The 22,747-nt window shown below is 39.3% G+C and overlaps 1 protein-coding gene across 2 annotated transcripts in view; it reads left to right on the top strand.

Annotated features, from left to right (window-relative positions):
- LOC126230334 (fatty acyl-CoA reductase 1-like) overlaps positions 1–562 on the top strand; it is a 263,811-nt gene extending 263,249 nt beyond the window's left edge. For both annotated transcript variants that reach the window (XM_049942393.1, XM_049942392.1), the window contains one exon: positions 167–562. In XM_049942393.1, the coding sequence (XP_049798350.1) occupies positions 167–260 (94 nt within the window). In that variant the 3' untranslated portion in view covers positions 261–562. The remainder of the gene's footprint in view (positions 1–166) is intronic.
- The last annotated feature ends 22,185 nt before the right edge of the window (positions 563–22,747 follow it).

Below are 22,747 nucleotides of genomic sequence, written 5' to 3'. Positions count from 1 at the left end.
AATTTTATGAACATGATTTGTGTTTCGAAACAAATTCGTATTCTTCTATGTTTGACTGTGATATTCTATCAGTTAACTGGATGTTTGAAGACAGTACTGACCATATAGGTTATATTGTATGGCTGTATTACATTTAACAAAATGTGGTTATGTTTAACTATTTCAGGTTGGCAGTTCTGCACTACACAACAGTTACCATACTGAGTTCGCTGCTGCTACTGGTGCTATGGCGAATTATCCGTGTTCTGATAGAACTGTGACATGTACAGTGCCATACGGTTGCACCAACAAACTCTTGAATTCCTCTAAGCACGCCACTTCCATAGAGCCCATTGATAATTGTGCATCAGGTCCACACTCAAAGTAACTTTTGACATCAATTCACATCTATATAGATCTATTACAAGGTTATTGCTCTATTTATGCTGTCTTCATAGTCTAAATGTAAATCACCAAAACTCTGTTTGGACTAATATTATCTACATTCATTTAATTGTTCTTATTTCTGAAATTACTCTTACTATTTCTTGTCAGGATGAGATTTAATACTAATTTTTAGGTTTTGAATTACTTACTAGATTATCTTTAATGTTGCTTGTCTTGGTGTAACATATTTCCTCTTGAGATGCTATAACAGAAGAAATAAAAGACGTATACAATACCAATTCAACTTCTTACAGAACTGTATGAATGCAGAGTCTCGCGGCGATAACATTGAATAAAATGTTCTCGGGTTTCCAACCGCGTCAATTGGTTAAAACTACACGAGCTTTCGGCCAAGCGCTCCTTGACCATTGTCAAGTGTTATGACTGCCAGTGGGCTGTTGGTGCGCCCTTATATACGCTAACTGCCGCCTGTGACGTCACTGGTGCCCGTGACATTGCCATATATGGCAATTTGGCTATGGTATCCCATCATATCAACGCCGCTGCCACCAGGAGGATATTTCGTCGTGCCAGCTTTGCATTATTACAAGAAAGGATTCACAACACAGGGCAACAGCTGGATGCAAATGGACATGCTCTCATGGCCTTGCACCTGCAGTTATCAAGAACACTCACAGCTTTGGACTGGGAATGGGTCGACGCTGCTACGGTTTCTCAATAGATGTCAGCTTAGAAACGAACTACAGAGAAGCAGAAAGGAAAGTTCGGCCGCCTTTCGCAACAACAACATTTGGCCACACGGCCGCGAGAAATTAGACGAGTTTTTGGAACACCTCATTGGCATCAACAGTTATATCCAGTTCACCATGGAGCTGGAAAAAGATAATGCATTGAACTTCCTCGACGTCCTTGTCCACCGTAAACGAAATGGGTGCCTTGGCCACAGCGTCTACAGAAAACCCACTCACACAGACCTGTACCTGCACGCCACCAGCCATCATCATCATCCAGCACAGAAGCGCGCAGCATTGCAAACATTGGTGCATCGTGCAAGAGTAATATCAGACGACGACAACCTGCACCACAAACTGAGCCACCTACGCAAGGTTTTCAGGAATAACGGCTACAGCACCCATCAAGTGAAAGAAGTGATTTCTGGGAAAGATCAGAATAAGACCAACGACGAAGAGCAGGAAAAGAAACTTGCTTTGCTGCCATTATGTGGCTCTGTGTCGGGCAAGATAAGCCGCCTGTTGAAAATACACAAGATAAAATCAGTCTTCAGGCCTCCAACGACAATCCGTCAATTAGTGAGACCAGTTAAAGACGCTGTAGGTCTCAGAACACCCGGAGTCCTCTAAATACCTTGTGAGTGTGGCCAGAAGTACATCGGACAAACAGAGCGCACTGTGGAACAGCGCAGGAAAGAACATGAGAGGTGTTATCGCCTGCGCTATCCAGAGAAATCTGCGTTAGCTGGGCATGTGTTAGAAAACGGTCACCACATAAAATTTGGCGATACCTCTGTCGTGGCTCGCACTAACGTCTTCTGGGACAGTTTAATAAAGGAAGCTATTGAAATAAAATTTACCACAAACACCCTGAATAGAGACGGTGGCTTACAGCTCACCGCTGCGTGGGATCCAGCGATCGCGCGGTTGAAGAGGGCTCATCGAACGCCGACTCAAAACATGCCCATGTATGGCAATGTCACGGGCACCAGTGACGTCACAGGCGGCAGCTAGCATATATAAGGGCGCACCAACAGCCCACTGGCAGTCATAGCACTTGACAATGGCCAAGGAGTGATTGGCCGAAAGCTCGCGCAATTTTAACCAATTGACGCGGTTGGAAACCTGAGAACATTTTATTCTTACAGAATTGATTTTTTGTTAAAATTTTCTTTCCTATTTTCGTTACAGCCTTTTCTGAAGCTCACTGTCTTCCAGTTCAGAATTAGTATATCAAATGAGAGAACAGTTTCCTGCTTCGAAGTCAACGAATATATGCTGTAACAAATAACGTCTTGTGAAGCTCATGTACAGACCACAACTGACGACACAGCTCTTAAGTCACCCAAGTATCCCAACTGTAGCCTTCTGATGTTTATTGTAGTACACCCTTCAAAATTATAGAGTTATTAATTCGTGAGTAAAATATAGGAATGCCAAACTACAGTTACAACAGTAGGACATGAAATGAAAGGTATAGTACAGAAGACAGTGAGAGATTTGCAGCTTCTCCCCATATTATTCCATTTGTATATAGACTACACAGGAAAGAGAACCAAGGCAAGATTTGGGAAACGAATCCTAACTCAGAGAGAAGAAAGAAAAATTCAAAACTTGCTTAGGACACTAACGTTGTGCTACAGACCGCATGGGACTTGGTAGGTCATTTGGACACAATGAATTTTATCTTGAAATGAGCTTATCAGTGTCAACAAAATTAAAATATAGTCAACACCTGCAACTGAATTAAACCATCTCTTATTCGCTGTGTCCACACTATGTAGATATGGACAATGAAAAATATAAATAATAAATATAAGAATAGGGTGCCATTAATCGCCATAAAGGTGTTATTAAAGTAATTATCTTCACTAAAAAGGAGATATTTCTTAAATACAGGATATCGATTTATGTACTGGGAAGCAGTGTCTGAAAACATTTGTTTGGCTTTTACAATTATATAGAAATTAAACATGGGCAATAGAAGCCCTGGAAATATGATTTTATGGGAGGATAGTGAAAACTAGACAAGTAGGTAGAGTATCTAATTAGGAGTAAGTTAATCAGTATCAGAGACTGTTTCAATGTAGAAGCATCGAAAAAACATATATCATTAATATATTGACATCATTAGAGGTAATCAACAAATAAAGTGTTGTTTCTTTGAATTTACTATAGAAATTTGGCGCACTCTGTCAAGTATAGAATTATCCTGGGTTTCATCAACAATGAAAGTAATGACACACATCAAGTTAGCTAGAGCAGCTTTGCTCAACACCTTGTCATGATACATTGGTGTGTTGCAAATACTTGTCAGGTGGTTGACTATATTTCTGATGCCTTCTAATCCTCCACAGACAAAATCTCTAGAAAATAGCAAATTTATTGCCAAATAGTTTCTTAGAGTAGCCCAACTGGCATGGCATCGCTCATCATTCTAAAATTTGTATGTCATAGTTATTTCATAACAAAAAATGTACCGCATGTTCATTGTATTGGATGTTACTTATGTGTTTACTTCTTTGTATTTAGGGACAAATTCACATGTAAGGAGGGGTGCCATTAAATTATTGAAATGTTTTTTTTCTGTGCGTGAAGGGCAAAATATGAAGCAATGCAGCTAAAGAGGCTATGCACCCACGTGTTTAAATGTGGTCATATGACTAATGTGGTGCTGCAATTCTGTGCAGCATTTTTAAAACTTTATATGGTATGTTCATTATACTAAAACACACAGCTTCCAGATGTAGCATAAACTACTGCTGTCACACATAACCATTTTTCCTGATGTCCCTGTGTTGTAACTTCTATGAACGAAAACGGTTATTCGCTGTGAACTAAACATGAACTGGACTTGTTCCCTACTTTTTAACTACATGTATCTCTGTTGTAATGGTGAACAATGCAAGTGGTGTAGTAACAGAAACGCTATTTGACTAAATGTGTCACCAAAACTATCTGAAATTGTATAACTATATATCCATATTGCAATTAGATTTCATTAAATTAATTAGAAAACCAAAACTGTAAACTAACGAAACTGTTCTGTGAAATTCTTTACTGTGCAGTGGACAGTGCTGTAATGTGTGATGATGATGACATGCAGTTCGAACACGCTAAACTAACAGAATACAAATGGTATGTAAAACTACAAAACTAATATTAAAAGAATAAATAACCATAATGTTTCTTTGAAAATGCCCTGCAAATTTATAGACTCAAAAGCAACAAAATTCTAAACACTTACTGATACACAAATGTAACTCTGCACTGCGAGAATAGCACTTCTGCATATGAAATGCAATCTGAACTGAGCTTCACTTAAACTGAACCTAGTAGTAGTTTTAGAATATAAAGCTTATCTGTGAATGGTCTTAATGTCTTGGCTGTGATGTAACTTAACCTATCATATTTTCATGGTTTATTTGTGGCAGCAGAAACTCGGTGCTTCTCCAAGGTCGTGCAGCAGAAAACTAGCTGAAGCAAAGAAGACCTAGTATAGGGCAGTGCAAGGACTTGACGCTCTTCTAAGTAGATCATGGTTTAATTTTAGCCATTGTGTTCCGCTCAGTGGAATGCTGCGACACACATAACCAGAAAATAAACTTTGTTTACGAGGCAGTGTACAATTAAAACTAATTAAATGATTGAAAGAAAGCTAACTTTTTAAAAACAATATGGTGGATACTGAAACTCATTCCTTGACAATTGTAATGATCTTTGCAAATCTTACTTTTTCTAATGATTATTACACTGCCATGAGATTAATTATTGAAATGGTAACGGAGTGGTAAATATATAACCGTTGAGAGCAAGCCATATGAACTGATGCCTTTGCTTAATCATGACAAAACAATGAAACTAATGAACCCTGACTAATAACGAAAAGTCCTAATAAAATGTTCCATTTTCCACACACATCATAAATTATGTGCAAGCAAGCGATGTAGCAACAACAGTGTCTAAAGAATTTCACTTCTCCAATTAAACTTTATCAAATCAAATTCCCAAAATTCAACATCCTCTGTGTCTTCATCTCTTTACTCTGCTAGCTATTTCCAGATAGCTCGCTAGAGTGCCCAACACTTGACTAACTCCCTAGCTGCTCTTAGAATGCTGTAGCAATGACAGTGCTACAGGCAACTGAAGATCACTGTGCTTGTACTTAGAACTTCTGTGACATAGCATATTGACTATTGAAAACTTCTGTTTCAAAAATATTCAGAGTGTAAATACGAACTATGAAATCAAATGAAAATGTTGAACTTACATCACCTTCCTGAACACAAAGATTATCTAGAAACCTTACATAACCTCCGCACTTGCCTGATCATTATTTGGCAGGATGTTGCTAGCAAACAGAAAACAGCATACAACAAATTATACCAGAGAACTTCATAGATAAGTGATAAAAATAAATTTTAAAGTGAAATTCTGAATAAAAGTACAAGTAAAATGATTTTGACAGGTAAGAAAAGATTATTACATTTCCAGTACATAACACAGTAGTAATGAAATTAGACTCCTGATTACATGCATTATAAGAACACAAGGCATGATGTAGCCATTAAATATCTAAGAAAGAAAGAGACATAGAGAAATATGACATTTATTTAACAAAGGTAATAAAGGGCTCTGTCCTGCTTTGGGAGGAAGGTTAAAGTGCATCACAGAATCGTGGACACATGTCACACCAGTATACATCAAGATGTTCCAAATACCACAATAAAGAATTAAATCAATAAAAAGTAGTACACATACGTGAAGTAGAGGGCAGACACAGGAAGGCAGTTAGAAAGTCGTTAGTCATCAGTCAGTAACAATAAAAATCTTGAAATATCATCATATACTAATAAAGAAAAGGATAAATGGTAAATATGTTACTCCAAAGTAAACTTAGCTTACTGAGTAAATAGTACTATAAATGGCCTGTTTTGTTGCCTCTTTTTCAGCATTTAATGTGGGTGGAATCAGAATAAATGATTGAAAAGTAACTCAGCTAAAGGTAGCAGTAAAGTAACCAACATTTTATTTTTGTGCACTGAACTTACAAAAATCCACATTACCTTCTTCACTTCTTATCACCTTTCTCCTAATTTATGTTATTATCATAGCTTCATATGTATTGTGCTACATACATATTTGACTACTGCAGGATGACAACTTCAACCTATTTCTTCAAACATTATCCTTACTTCATTAGAATATTTCTCCTGTCAATATCCCACTATACCACATTATTCATTTACCTCTATACCATTCATTTTGCTTTTACAAAACGACCCAACATTACACACAGCTATAAAACCTACGTAAATGGGATCTGTTTCTATACATTTCCTCTTACCACTTCACAGACATTAACATCAAAACACACCAAAGATCTAATAAGTACCCTCTGTCAAATATTAAATTTATCTATGACACTCACTAAAATGAAATTTTTTACTCTCATCTGGTTTTTCTCCAGACTTAGAACATCATGTTTGCACACACTATAACTTACCTAAGTTCAAATATATATATATATATATATATATATATATATATATATATATATATATATATATATATATATATATATATATATATATATATATATATATATATAATTTCATTTTCATTAAATATTATTGTTCCTAAAAGACTGAAAGAATGTTGTCACAAGCAATTATCTCTACATAATGATGTCTTACAATTTTAAGAGTTAAACAATGCCATGGCAAAAGACGTAAACTGAAAGGGTAGAAAATCTCAAGTATTGCCAACATATCTTCTTTGTTATTCTTCCCTGATGCAAATTTCAAAATCCTTTTATCAGTTTCTTCTGTCATCTGAATGCTGTCCCTTTGCAGCATTCCTCAAAATACATCTTTCACTTTAACTTTCCCTGGAAATACATATCCCTTAAACATACAGAATCATTTCAGTACATAGCAAAGCACTATCAACAAAATTCCATATTCTCTACAATGCATTGCAATTCATGTTGTTGAAAGTACAAGAGTTAAAATTATTGCAATGGACAATTCCTAAGAAAAAAAAAAATAAAAATTAGACAGTCGTTTGCAAGAGTGCAGGTACATACAAATAAACAAAAATATAAAATATTACAAATTTATTATTGCTGCACATCTCTTCCAAGTTTCATTTTAACTACCTACCTTCAATTTTTATGATACACACCATCACAGTAATCATAGCTTTCCTTAATGGCTGCTTATTGCTTTACTAATCCCATTCATTCCTCTTGACTACATAATGGCGAGATCAGTAACACTTTCTGCCTAGGATATTCTCTACTTTTCTCCCCATGTTATCTTCCTGTTCTCTCTTTCAGTTCAACTAAGAATCCTGTTTTCACCATTTCACGCCTTGCTATATGCATTTCATTGTTAACTATTTTTCTCACCTATTCCTTCTCCATTTAACTAATTATCTAATACTTTTTCTTACCATTGTTCATCAAAACTCATTACTTTATCCAATAATCAGCACTCACTCTCAAATACACACATCAGCAAAACAGTCTCACATCTCAGTTACTCTCCTCCCCATTCCTATTATACTCCATTAAGTCCTTCCTATCTTCAATCATTACTTCTGTACAGCCACAAAATACTTAAAATTCTTTCTTATTAATGTTCAACTTACACAGCACATCACTAATTCAGTTAAAACATTATTACACAAATATACCATTTTTGAATTTAATCCGAAGTCCCAGATTTCATACACAGAGCTTTCCTCAAATAATTATCTTATTCTTGTCGATTCCCAAAAAAACTCATCTGTCACTATCTTGTTTTGTCACCGTTTAGCATGAGGTGTATGCTACTTTTATACAATACAGTCATATTGGGCTATAGCTACTCTATCTTTTCTCTGGATAGTTCAATAGCCGAAGAGAAGTTTTTGACAGATACAAAGGATTATATGATAGTAGGAAGCAGTGCAGAAAACTAATGGTAGAAACAGCGTTGCAACAGCTCGGGAGTTATGCACAATACTGCACATGTCCATTGAAGAGCAATGAACACCTCAGCCCTAAATTTTCTTTTTTTTTTTTGTAAAGACCTCGAAAAATTTTAGCTTTAAATTGTTTGAAACTGGAACTGTCATTCTTTGGTATGCACAAATACTCTTCATTGTGTTGCTTCAACTGTAGCTGCAAGAGGAATTTTGTTTCTGAGAATGTTAGGATACATGCCACAAATTTCTGTAGTCATTTGCATTTACCATATTTGAGGATTATGCTCATACACAGGAAAACCTTCTGTGATCTGAGAAAGGCTTTTGATTATGCTGACCACCATGCTTTGGTCTCCAAACTAGAATACTGTAGAATCTGCAGTAAAAGTTACAACTAAATCATATCTCAATAAAAGTAAGTAGGTGGTGAGTTCAGGAGATCACTTATCAGATACACTTGGTGTTCATCATGGAGTGCTGCAGAATTCAAAATTAGGGCCTCTCCTATTCCTAGTCCAAATAAGTAACTTATGTGATAATACACATGTAAAGACATATATTATGCAGATTTTTTGTCTGTGAACTATGTATTTAAAGAACTTGTCAAAATATAAACTTGGTGAAAGAAAATGGAGCAACCTGGTTTGGTGCAAACAGTTTACTATTAAATGTGAATAAGACACAGAATATGTGGTTCAGTCTACCAAAGACAGTAAACATAGAAAAACAAAATGTTAAATTTTTAGGCATTATACTTGACAGCTAGCTGACATGAAACACCTATGTAGAACAGGTATCAAGTGTAGTATACTTACTGAAGAGACTGATGTCATGTGTCCCTCTGAATACGTAAGGACAACATATTTTGCATTTTTCCAATCTGTTTTAAATTAGGGATTACTACTCTGGGAAAAGAGCAAAAAAATAATGAAATTCTTGTAATTCAGGAGAAAACTGACTTTAGTGTAAAATTTCTCTGTTTAACAATTTAAATAGGACACACATGTTGAAAACCTAGGATGTAATTTGTATTAAAATATATTTGTAATTAATATGGTTAACAAGTTCTGCAAATACGCTGTTGGTCTAAGGACTGTGTACTATGCTGTATATTCCTCTCACCTGAATCACAGACTAGACATTTTGGGAATAACAACCAAGCCAAATCGTAATAAGCTACTGCAACTTCAAAAAAGGGATATAAAAATCATGTGTGGAGCAAAATGTAAGGAATCATTCCGGGGCTTGTTTCCAAAAACTAGGGTGCTAACTGTAATAATCATATCCATCTCAAAGCAATATTACTTGTTAAGGGACTACAGCCCAACATTTGCTCTGATTTGTAGCAGTACAATACAAGAAATGAAGAAACGTTTTACATCAGCAGCCTAGAACTCTATCAAAAGGGTCCACAATATGCAGGTTTACTGTTAGCCAATGCACTGCCCAATAAAGTTGTGACCCTACCCACAATGAAGCTTAACTTACAGCAAAAGAAATTCCTGTTACAAATCCTTTTTCACATTAGAACAATATTATATTTAGATGCAGAATAAGAAGTGCTTCGCAAAGTATGTAAATAGTGTTAAGCTAACCATTTTATTTGTAACTAAACCATTTTGTTAATCAATTTCATATTCAGAAGAATGTATTATTGTGCTATGTATCTAAAATTGTAACCTGTTTTTATACATACGCAATGAATCATTCGATTTTGAATAAAGCATTATATCATTATCATTATTGCGGAATAATATCATTATCATTATGGCAGAAACCTTTTATTGTGGCACCATACACAATCATTAACCTGGCTCCAGGGGGGTAGGGTCCCCTTCCCTATTCCTCCACTGGAGTAATTCCTGTCTGGCACATCCACGTCGCGGGGGTGGGCATTCTACACTTCAGTAGGCCAGAGTGATAAGATGGCTGAGTTCAGGCAGGGACCCAATCCCGTGGGATATAACACGGAACCCATGCCCAGGGTTACAGGAAGACCCTGATGGCAGCAGTGGTGGAAAAGAAAGACTAAAGAATGGGGTAGATGGCAGATGAGGCGACCCTCAATTTCTAGGGATTAAATGAGAAGGGAACCACTGCCTTGTGATGGAGGACAAACTCGAAAGGCTGAGGGAGACAACCCAACAGAAAAGCCTTTATTGTGTTAGGCCTAGCAAGCCAGTAGGAAAGACTTCATATATTGCTTTCAAAACACAGACGAGCCTCGGAACGAACCACTCAGGATTTAACTCCACTGCTTCTTCAAGTACTGGTGCGAATGATGGGAGATCTGATGATATTCATCAGTACAAGAAGATGAAACCAAATGGACTAAAAAATAACCTAAATATTGACACCCTTAATATATTAATCCTCAATGGAAAAATGGAAGAAATTACAGATCTACTAACAGAGAGAAAGTTAGATATTTTGGGATTCAGCGCAACGAAGTGAAAGGGAAAATGTGAGAAGAATTTGAGAGGAGGAGGGAAGCTGTACTGGAGTGGGAATAAAAGCTTTGGAAGAAATGGTGTGGCAGTGATGGTGAATAAGAATGTATAAAGCTTTCTTGAAAGTGCGTCTGCAGGGACGTATCCCTTGCACGCTCTTTCGGGAACAGATACTACCGTCAGATATAGTTAAAATATGGCTTCCCGGCCATTGACCTTCTTGTGCGAACGCACACGCTATGCCCGAACTCGTACGGGACTTGGAAGACTAATCTGCCACGAGTAATGAGTATGATGGGCAAATATCTATTAGGCGCACTACGAATGTAGTGGTGTGGACATGTTGGGAATGTGGATCTCTCGGGGAGTGTGCAAGGGATACGTCCTTGCAGACGTACTCTCTTCTGTGCCCGCGGTGGCTCAGATGGATAGGGCGTCTGCCATGTAAGCAGGAGATCCCGGGTTCGAGTCCCGGTCAGGGCACACATTTTCAACGTGTCCCCAATGAAGTACATCAACGCCTGTTTGCAGCTAGGGCGTCCACTTAATTATCATTTCATTTCTAGCAAAGCTGTATGGTCATCCACGGTAACTGTTCTTTCGGGAACAGATACTACTTTAATGTATAGTTAAAATATGGCTTCCCGGCCATTGACCTTCTTGTGCGAACGCACACGCTATGCCCGAACTCGTACGGCACTTGGAAGACTAATCTGCCACGAGTAATGAGTATGATGGGCAAATATCTATTAGGCGCACTACGAATGTAGTGGTGTGGACATGTTGGGAATGTGGATCTCTCGGGGAGTGTGCAAGGGATACGTCCTTGCAGACGTACTCTCTTCTGTGCCCGCGGTGGCTCAGATGGATAGGGCGTCTGCCATGTAAGCAGGAGATCCTGGGTTCGAGTCCCGGTCGGGGCACATATTTTCAACATGTCCCCAATGAAGTACATCAACGGCTGTTTGCAGCTAGGGTGCCCATTTAATTATTATTTCATTTCTAGCAAATCTGCGTGGTTATCCACGGTAACTGTTCTTTCGGGAACAGATACTACCGTCATATATACACTCCTGGAAATGGAAAAAAGAACACATTGACACCAGTGTGTCAGACCCACCATACTTGCTCCGGACACTGCGAGAGGGCTGTACAAGCAATGATCACACGCATGGCACAGCGGACACACCAGGAACCGCGGTGTTGGCCGTCGAATGGCGCTAGCTGCACAGCACTTGTGCACCGCCGCCGTCAGTGTCAGCCAGTTTGCCGTGGCATACGGAGCTCCATCGCAGTCTTTAACACTGGTAGCATGCCGCGACAGCGTGGACGTGAACCGTATGTGCAGTTGACGGACTTTGAGCGAGGGCGTATAGTGGGCATGCGGGAGGCCGGGTGGACGTACCGCCGAATTGCTCAACACGTGGGGCGTGAGGTCTCCACAGTACATCGATGTTGTCGCCAGTGGTCGGCGGAAGGTGCACGTGCCCGTCGACCTGGGACCGGACCGCAGCGACGCACGGATGCACGCCAAGACCGTAGGATTCTACGCAGTGCCGTAGGGGACCGCACCGCCACTTCCCAGCAAATTAGGGACACTGTTGCTCCTGGGGTATCGGCGAGGACCATTCGCAACCGTCTCCATGAAGCTGGGCTACGGTCCCGCACACCGTTAGGCCGTCTTCCGCTCACGCCCCAACATCGTGCAGCCCGCCTCCAGTGGTGTCGCGACAGGCGTGAATGGAGGGACGAATGGAGACGTGTCGTCTTCAGCGATGAGAGTCGCTTCTGCCTTGGTGCCAATGATGGTCGTATGCGTGTTTGGCGCCGTGCAGGTGAGCGCCACAATCAGGACTGCATACGACCGAGGCACACAGGGCCAACACCCGGCATCATGGTGTGGGGAGCGATCTCCTACACTGGCCGTACACCACTGGTGATCGTCGAGGGGACACTGAATAGTGCACGGTACATCCAAACCGTCATCGAACCCATCGTTCTACCATTCCTAGACCGGCAAGGGAACTTGCTGTTCCAACAGGACAATGCACGTCCGCATGTATCCCGTGCCACCCAACGTGCTCTAGAAGGTGTAAGTCAACTACCCTGGCTGGCCAGCAAGATCTCCGGATCTGTCCCCCATTGAGCATGTTTGGGACTGGATGAAGCGTCGTCTCACGCGGTCTGCACGTCCAGCACGAACGCTGGTCCAACTGAGGCGCCAGGTGGAAATGGCATGGCAAGCCGTTCCACAGGACTACATCCAGCATCTCTACGATCGTCTCCATGGGAGAATAGCAGCCTGCATTGCTGCGAAAGGTGGATATACACTGTACTAGTGCCGACATTGTGCATGCTCTGTTGCCTGTGTCTATGTGCCTGTGGTTCTGTCAGTGTGATCATGTGATGTATCTGACCCCAGGAATGTGTCAATAAAGTTTCCCCTTCCTGGGACAATGCATTCACGGTGTTCTTATTTCAATTTCCAGGAGTGTATGTGAGATACATATTAGACAGGATCATAATCTTTAACCTGAGATTCCGAAAACAAACACTAAAAGTTATCCAGATTTATGTACCTCAAGTGGGGTGTAACGAAGAAGAGAAGATGGACTTTGAAAATTAGTTAAAGAACAATATAGATAGTGCTAATATAGTGATGGGAGATTTTAATGGACAGGTAGGCAAAGACAGAAAGGGATTTGAGCAAGTGTTGGGATGTTTTGGATATGGAGGCAGAAATGAAGAAGGGGAAAGACTCCTGGATTTGTGCCAAAGGAATGGAATGAAAATATCAGACAGCTGGTTTATGAAGAGAGAAAGTCATGTTATCACCAGATCCAGTTTGGATGGAACAACCAATTGTGTAATAGATTATACTCTAGTAGATAGTGAACGGGGAGAGAAAGTAACAAATGTGAAGGTAATTCCAAGAGTGAGCGGAGATGGAGACAATAGATTACTGGTGGTACAATGGAAAATGAATCAGTGTGTGAAAATAGAAAACAGAAGAAAGTTATGAGGATACGGGATTGGAAACTGAAAGAGAGTTAAAGTGCTGATAAGTATAGAGAATTAATCACACAAAAATTTCCAAAAGTAGTTTTCTGTGATGTATAAAAAGAATGGAGTTCATTCAAAGACACATTAGTCGAAGCAGCGCAAAACGTATGTGGTAGAACATCTGGAAAGTAAAAAGTAAGACAGGCAAGTTGGTGGGATGATATCAGAATCCAAGCAGTTAGAAGGAAAAATGTAGCATGGAGAGAGTGGTGGAAAACTAAAAATGATGAGGACCACAAAGGATGTATATAGGAAAAGAAGAAGTGCAAAGTAATAGTGGAAACAGCAAAGAAAAAAGCATGGGGAGAGTGTACAAAAAAACTTGAAGAAGATGTGAAGAGCAATAAGAAAATGTTCTACAAAATGATGAAAAATAAAAAGGAAGGCTTCTGAAGTACCAGTAAAAATGGAAACAAAGGATGGTACTGTGATTGAAGATCCAAGTAATATAAAAGATCTCTGGAAAGAACATTTTAAGAAACTGTTAAACGCTGAGGAGCAGGTACACGAGGAAACAACAAATAATGCAGAAATTGAGAGAAGCTGGGAAGCAGAATTAGGATAAATTATACAGGAATAAATGTAAATAGCTGTGAAGAAGATGAATGGGGGGAAAGCCCCAGGATCTGATAAAGTGTGAGTGGACATGATAAGAGTAGCAGGTCTAGCGGGAATGCAGTGACTGTATAGAGTACAATCAAGTCTGTGGAGAAATAGTACAATACCAAACGATTGGAAAAGTGGAGACATTGTTCCCATCTTCAAAACACACAATTAAAGACTCTGTAAAAACTACAGAGGAATAACCCTTAGGGGCCTATGAGTTATACAGCCAAGATTTTTGAAAGAATTTTACTGAATCGAATAAGTCAAAAGATAGAAAAGGAGATGAGTGAAGAACAACATGAGTTTAGGAAAGGAATAAGCACAATCGACCTGATATTTTCTATCCGCCAACTGATGGAAAAGAGTTGGGCGTATAACAAAAGGGTGATAATGGTTTTTATAGACATAGAAAAGGCATATGACTCAGTTAACAAGGAAGACTCTGGGAAGAAATGAAGAAAGGGATATAGAAGATGGATACATTAATTAATAAAGACAATATACTAAGGACACAATTGTAGAATTAGAACTTCACTGGGGAACTCTGAGTACTTCAAAATAAGACAAGGACTTAAACTAGGAAGTATTCTATCTCCTGCACTTTTTAATGTTGTGATGGAGGGAATGAATAGGGCAGTTAAAGATATAGTAAAAATAAAAGACAAAAAGATGATTTGTGCAGGTGATATGTAATATGAGGCGATAAAGAGGTAGATGTACAGTAACAACTTGCGATGCGTGGAAGGAAATAATGAAAAGGTATGGATTAAAAATAAATAAAAATAAGAGTGAAGTAATGCTATTTTGAATATACAAACTGATCAACGGAAATATTACTTTGAATGGAGAATCCCTCGAACTGGTAGACAGTTTCACTTATTTAGGGAGTGAAATATGTAGCGATGGGAGAATAACCAAAGAAATTAATAGGAGGTTACAGAAGGGAGGCAATTTCTACCAAACAATGAAACACCTGATTTGGAATAAGGAAGTTTCAGAAAAAGCAAAACTCCTTATGTATAAGAGTTATTACTTCCCTATTGTCACGTATGGAGGAGAAATATGGACGATGACAGAAAGGGACTGGAGCAGACTGCAAGTAGGGGAAATGAAATTTCTCAGAACAGTTAAGGGAAGAACAAGAACGGACAAAGGAAGGAACATAGATATCAGAAAGAACTTTAAACAAGAAAGTATGAGAGAAGAAATTGAAAAAAAAGAGATTAAGATGGTATAGGCATGTTAAGAGGACGTGTAGGCAGAGACTCCCCAAAATTATGGGAGAACTAAAGATGGATTGAAAAAGACCTAGAGGGCGCCCAAGAACACGGTGGAGAACGGGAGTGAGAATATCTGTGGAAAGGAGAGGTGTGACCTGGCAGCAAGTGGAGGAAGAAAAGTGGTGGGAGGACCGAGCCAAATGGAGAAGACTCGTCAGCTCCCAGACACGGCAGTAGCTGGTGCTGCATCCGGATTATGGTAGAACTCACTGCAAGCTTTAGTTCGTTAAGTGTAAGGTTTTAGCTGTAATTAATTGACATTTTCAAGAAAGTGTTAGTTACATACTCACTGAGCTACCAAATTTAACTGTAACAAATCGAAGACCTGATTACAATAGAAGAATGAATACATCTATCTTCTTGCTACAAAATAGACTAGCAAAAACTAACCGTTGTTATATTTACGTGACGATCACAATATACAGGGTGTACGTAAAATCCAGGAACACTTTCAATTATTTATTGCACAAGAACTTAACAGTGTACAGATGTCATATGTATTGCTTTTTGAAGAGAAATTGTGAGAGGTTTTTTTTTTTTTTCATTCGAAAGCGAACCATGAGTGACCCGGCAGACGTCAATAAGGTAATCGAATTCTTGCCATACCCGTCCCAACACGGCATCGTCGACTGTGGCAGTCGCTTCCCATATTCTCTCCCGGAGCTCTGCTACATCACGTGATAAAAGCCGTATATACATGAGATCTTTAATGTGTACGGACAGAAAAAATTCACACGATCTAGTGAGCGGGGAGGTCGCTTCATGAAACAGCTCTCTCCGCATCTGAACCCGCCATGTTTGCGACTAGCGCTGATTATCTGTCAATTGCCAAACTACGCTGTGGTGGTATACATGAAAAAAAAAAAAAAAAAAAAAAACTTTCAGGGTTTCTCTTCAAAATGACACACACACACACACACACACACACACACACACACACACATATTATATATATATATATATATATATATATATATATATATATATATATATATATATATGATATCTGTACAATGTTTGGGTCTTGTGCAATAAATAATAGGAAGTGTTCCAGGACTTTATGTACACCCTGTATAACAAACTGTGTAAACATGTCACAAGCATACGTACTTATCAAATCATGTAAGGAAAAACTCCACAGCTCCTTGCTGGCAAACCCAGTTGATTCCTTAGAAAAACTTTTAGAAATGCCAGTTACAACAATGTAGAGAATGTCAATACCTGTTTCGTAATATTAATACGAAAATGTACTGACGAAGTCTAATGCATGTACAGATCCTAAGTAACTAATAAAGAATACGAATCTACACGGGAATAACCACATCATTAGTATCATTATCTCTGCTACTTTTTTTAGATTTGTGTCAGCTGATGACGGATCATATTTACTTCTCGTTTCTGCTGCTTCTATAAATTGTTTCAAAGCTTTAACTCTTCCCTTTTATGAAAAATGAGTCAGTAAAATGTCGTCCGAATGCCTGTCTATACTATTCGGCAGATTTATCATTTGCTTAGTAATTTGGTCAGCTTTCTCAGAAATGATACCTCATATCCTTTTTCTATTTCCAATTGTAATTTCAGTGCTCCCACCGATTCACCTGCTTCGAAAACAGTAACATCATGCTGCTCATTACTTTCATTTACTGGAGTGAGAACATCACTCGGTATTACACTATCCATTTTCTTTAACAATTCATCTTTGTTCTGACATTGACTATTATCTTCTTATCTAAACTATTTATCGTCCATGTTTCACTTCTATACATGGCTACACTCCATACAAATACTTTCAGAAACGACTTCCTGACACTTAAATCTATACTCGATGTAAGACGTCAGCCGGTATGTGGAAAAAATAGAAGACTGTGTATGAAAAGGAGACCATAGTGAGTATTCACCAACTTCAGCAAAAGTTTTTCTCGCTCCAGTTTGATGATGATTCGGTGGTTACAGTCATGTAGGAAATAGGAGAAATCAACACAAAACTGAAGAAAGAGGGCGAAACACTTTCAGATAAAATGATGATAACGAAAGTGTTAATTTCATTGCGAGGAATTGCATCTTAGAAAATCAGGGCATACTCACCTACTCCACATCAATAAGTCGGCTGCCGCCGAACACTGAATTTCCGCCAATCATTTGATGAAATACAGTGAACCAAGAACTGTGGTATATACGTCCAAGTTTTGAAGTTCCATCATCAATGAACTAGTGAAAATATGACTGAGTCCCTTAGCAGTCTTCTTGGAATCTTGTCACAGAATAACTTAGCGCCGGCGTCGTTTTGCGATTTTTACGTACGAAGTCAATGGAGGACACGTGGCCCAGCCCACAGACTTGCAACAGAAGTGCATGCGCTCAAGCAGCGGATGCGCAACGTCAGCTGGAGGCACCACGCATGCACCGGCGGGCTCTTAAATATGGGAGCTTAGTGCATTTGTGTGAATATCCACTTGAAAATGGACGGAAGTCTCTGCGCCGAAATATTGTGGTAGAAAGTGTCAGACATCAGGATGTTCGCCCGAAATTGTGTGGAACAATCTGTACAACGGGAATATTTGAAATTGAACGTACTGAACATTGTCGTTGACATTTTCTGATGATGCTTTCATACTCCATTGCACAGTAAAAGTGATACTGGGTTATCTCTGCTCTTGCTTTAGTATCCCTAACCTTACTCTCACGATACCTACGGGAGTTTCACAATGTTTCGAGCGTAAATGTAGAATCTGACCTGATCACAGGTCCTCAATATACACTCAACAGAGTTTCATGAAAGGGTGGATAGTATGCCTTTAGGGAAATAGAATAAGTGTTGCATAATTATTTTAGTCGCATTTGTGATGTAATATAGACGATTACCAGTTTTTGCTGTATGGCCCGTCTTTAGGTGTTTTCAGCTTAGCTGGAATGTAACTCGTCAACTTCATCTAAGCATATATTTACCTCAACACCAATATACCGTATTTTTATCTACTTCTACAATGTGCCAATTTATTTCTAATATTAGCATTAGTATTAACAAGCTTCAGAAGCTAAAATAGCTCTCCACCGTTGATTTCACATTGTTTTGTAGTTCTGTCTTGACATTTAATTTCCTAGTTCCTCATACGTCGGATTTTCACATCTTCACTGATGCTGTCAAAGAAATGTACTTAACGTCTTCGTCCTTGAAGATTTTTGTTCACACTTGGTCGTTTTTCGTTCCTTCCGGAGGATGAAGTGCGGCTCCATGCCACAAAAGTTTCCCAGTTTTTCTTATGTCTAGTTACCCATGTAAATCATAAACATATTTGTTAGTTTCCTTAGTTCAGCTGTGATTTTACCTTGAGTTATCAAAATTTTCCTTTCAAATATTTTTAGTTTTTTCAGTACGGAACTGCTCTGCTGCTACGGTCGCAGGTTCGAATCCTGTCTCGGGCATGGCTGTGTGTGATGTCCTTAGGTTAGTTAGGCTTAAGTAGTTCTAAGTCTAGGGAACTGATGACCTCAGATGTAGAGTCTCATAGTGCTCAGAGCCATTTGAACCTTAAAACTGTAAATCGAGTCATAATTCTTACTTGGCTTTTATCGGAATTGCGAAAGAGTAACTATGGAAGCACAAGAGAACAATAAATTCTGGGGTGGGCAGCGAGTTCTAATCGCTATTATCTAGGCAAGTGTGAAATATGGCTTAGAGCCACTTGAACCATCCGACATTTTTAGTTTGTGTGTGTTAAATTTCTTAATATCTAAGTCTCACAAGCGTATGTTATAACTGGTACGACAGGGGTTTTACGTACTGCAAATTTAAGAGAAAATTTTGATTTTTGTTGTGTCCTCCATTGTGAAAAGTTTACTTCATGTATTCCACTATTTTACTGCTTCTTTGACGTTGTCTTTGTTACTAAAATTGCCCATAGGTTAATAGCACTGATTTTCTTCAACAACATTTTGTATAAGAATTTTTAAGGTGTCGGTTGCATTTGTTTTGGTTTAACCTGTATTAATTTCCCAAATTTCTTGTGGATTTTTTGCGCTCCCATTAGTGTGGAGTGGACAGCAACCAGCCGATGTTGCCTTACAGTAATGAGTTGGCTCTCCAAAGGCAACAGGAAAAATTACCTGGTTCTCATAGTTGGCAGTCGCGCATGGGATAACGATCTTATAGGAAGATCCCATTATGGTGAAACTCAATAGCCGAAGGTATTTAATAGGTTTAAAATGAGCCACGTGGGAAATATAAATGTTAAAAGGGTATAATTTTTGAAAGAAAATCAGAAGCGTCAAGTTCAGATTCAGAATAAAATAAAATACCGTAAATCAAGGAATTGTGTGACCGATATGTCGTCGGAGATTTTCGCAGTGGCAAGCTTTTATAAAAATGCCTGAGTATTCTAGCTACACCGTGTCTGAGTTAAAAACAGAGACATCAGAGATATTCAATAACTTCAATGTCAGGATCTGACATACGGCCAGGAGGGATATGCGTCTCTTTCGTAGTAGCTGTCGGGCATAGTATCGGTGGAACATGTCGCCTGTGGCTGGATTTTCCTGAGCACTGACGGGAAGTGCATAGTGATGTGAGTACAACTCCCACATTCTGATACAATTGTTCTGTGTAGCTGTGAAAGCAGTACCGCCTGCACATTCTCGCGGATCAAGACTGCGGAACATTGCTGCAGACACGTTTCCAGAAGCACCAGGGAGACGAGTCTTGCCCTACAGTTTTTCCTTTCTCCTTCTTCCTCTATAACCACGGAAGTTATTCCCCGGTATCTTTACAGATCTCCTGTCATCCTGTGTCTTGTCTTAGAGAATATTTCCCACTTATTCTGTTTCCTGGCTGCTTCTATGGATTTCCTACAAATTTTTCGTCTGTCCACCTAACTTTTAGACATTCTTCTGTAACACCACATCTCAAACGCTTTATTGTATCCTTTTCAAATTTTTGCACAGTCCGTTATTCACTTGCATGCAATGCTCTTTAATCGCCTAAATTCTCAGAAAATTACTTCACAATTTGAAGTTTCTTTTAAAGTAGGATATTCTCTTTTTCTGTGGTAGTCAGCTTCTTATATCCTCCTTGCTACAAACCATTAAGCAATGGTTTGCTTCCCAAGTACCCGAGTATCTTCATCTCGTCTACTGTGTAGCCCACAATGTTGATGTTCAGTCTATCGCTGGACTTATTATTATCATATGTCTTCGTTTTATTCTCTATCAATATTCTATGGTCACTAAACAGTTCATTTTATTCCTCATGATCTGCAATTCTATGTCATTTTCGCTATAGAAATGCATGTCTTCTTCGACTGTTGTCACTTGGAATTTAAATTCCACTTCTGAAAAATTCTTTTATTTTTTTCGTTATAGCCTTTTCGATGTACAAGTTGAACGTAAGGGCAGTAATACTACCTCCTTACGGCATTTTTAATCCGAACACTCCTTAACTTCGAATCGTACTGTCCCCCATAAAAACTAATATTTAATTCTTATTGTCCTGCAATGGGTTTTAGGCATTTTGTATGCTACCCATATTTACCTGCAGCTTATACATAACATGCTTCATTTTTTAATGATTTTAAACATCTTGCACCTTCCGTACATCGTCAACAAATCCATTGGAAGTGTCTTGATATTTCTTACGTTTTGACTTTCATGTGAATAACCGTGTCATTGTTGCATCTCTGGTGGCTTTACCCTTACTACTAATGCCAGTCTCATATTCATATAGAAGATCCTCAATTTTATTTTCCTTTTTTCCAAATGTTACTCTTGCCAGCACTTGCATGCATCAGTTGTTAAGATGAATGAGCTCTATTCCTTGCATTTATTTGCCTGTGCTGTACGTAGGATTGTGTGAATGATATTCTTCCGGAAGTGTGATGCTGTCTTTCCAGTTTCACAGCTTCTACACGCAAAAGTGAAACTGGTTTGGAAGTATACATGTGGGATTTACCCGTGTTCCAATACTTTCAGAGGATTTTGGTTTCAGTTTCGTTAAGGAACGTGGCTGTCGCTACTATTAGAACGAGGTTTCGGTGTAAGCTAGGGCGATGTCATAAACACCAAGAATTTGAACTTGCCACTGTTCGTCTAGCTTCCCAGCTGTCCCGAAGGACGGCCCACCCTTTGTCCGCAACGGCCTTTTGTCTACACCTGGCTGGTTTTGACGTGTAGCGGCATCTCGTCTAGTGAACCTCCCAACGCAGAATCAGCAGTCCTCCACTATCGGCATTTGTTTAATACATATGCCACGGGCGGCTGCGGCTGAAGCCACTCTCGTCGCTTTCATGAAAAGCGGATAGCGGCCTTATTAACCGACGCAAATGGCATTGCCTCGCAATAAATCCGATGCAATATAGCCGCTCCCTGATATCGACTGTTCGATTTTAACGTAGGCAGTCAGCGGCACACCCTACCTTTAAATTAAATCTCCATACTGTAGTTGCCAAATTTCGTTTCTGCGGCAGAGAGAGGACAAGCGGATGATATTTCTCACTCCACTGCATTGACCTGCAACTGCCACCCGTGGAATTTCCATTTCTTCTCTTCCAATATTCACGACAGTAACGTACAAGTACCACATTACGGGAGATTTAGGTTATTATTATAGGAATATACACAGCTGCTCTTATGTCACCCGGTAAGAAGATGTTTGTAAATAACGAAATACATTAGTCAAAATTAATAGCAAATCAGTTAATACTGATGTGAACGCTATGCTCGTATCAGTTTGGAATATAATCACTAAATGTTACTAAAAGCTGCCGGCCGAAGTGGCCGTGCGGTTAAAGGCGCTGCAGTCTGGAACCGCAAGACCGCTACGGTCGCAGGTTCGAATCCTGCCTCGGGCATGGATGTTTGTGATGTCCTTAGGTTAGTTAGGTTTAACTAGTTCTAAGTTCTAGGGGACTAATGACCTCAGCAGTTGAGTCCCATAGTGCTCAGAGCCATTTGAACCATTTTTTACTAAAAGCTGTGCAACAAATGTGTTATGTTCACTTACACTATGTGACGAAAAGTATCCGGACAGCAAAAACATACGTTTCTCATAGTAGGTACTACTGCTAGGTATTCCATATCAGGGTCCTCAGTAGTCATTAGACATCGTGAGAGAGCAGAATGGGGCGCTCCGCGGAACTCACAGACTTCGAACGTGGTCAGGATACTGGGTGTCACTTGTGTCACACGTCTGTGGGCGATATTTCCACACTCCAAACAGCCCTACGTCCATTGTTTCCGATGCGATAGTGAAGTGGGAACGTTAAGGGAT

Source organism: Schistocerca nitens, unplaced genomic scaffold (genome assembly GCF_023898315.1).
Source record: "Schistocerca nitens isolate TAMUIC-IGC-003100 unplaced genomic scaffold, iqSchNite1.1 HiC_scaffold_380, whole genome shotgun sequence".
In the NCBI taxonomy this organism is placed as follows: domain Eukaryota; kingdom Metazoa; phylum Arthropoda; class Insecta; order Orthoptera; family Acrididae; genus Schistocerca; species Schistocerca nitens.
Note: the sequence above shows the minus strand (reverse complement) of the source record. Positions and strands in the feature narration are given on the sequence as shown.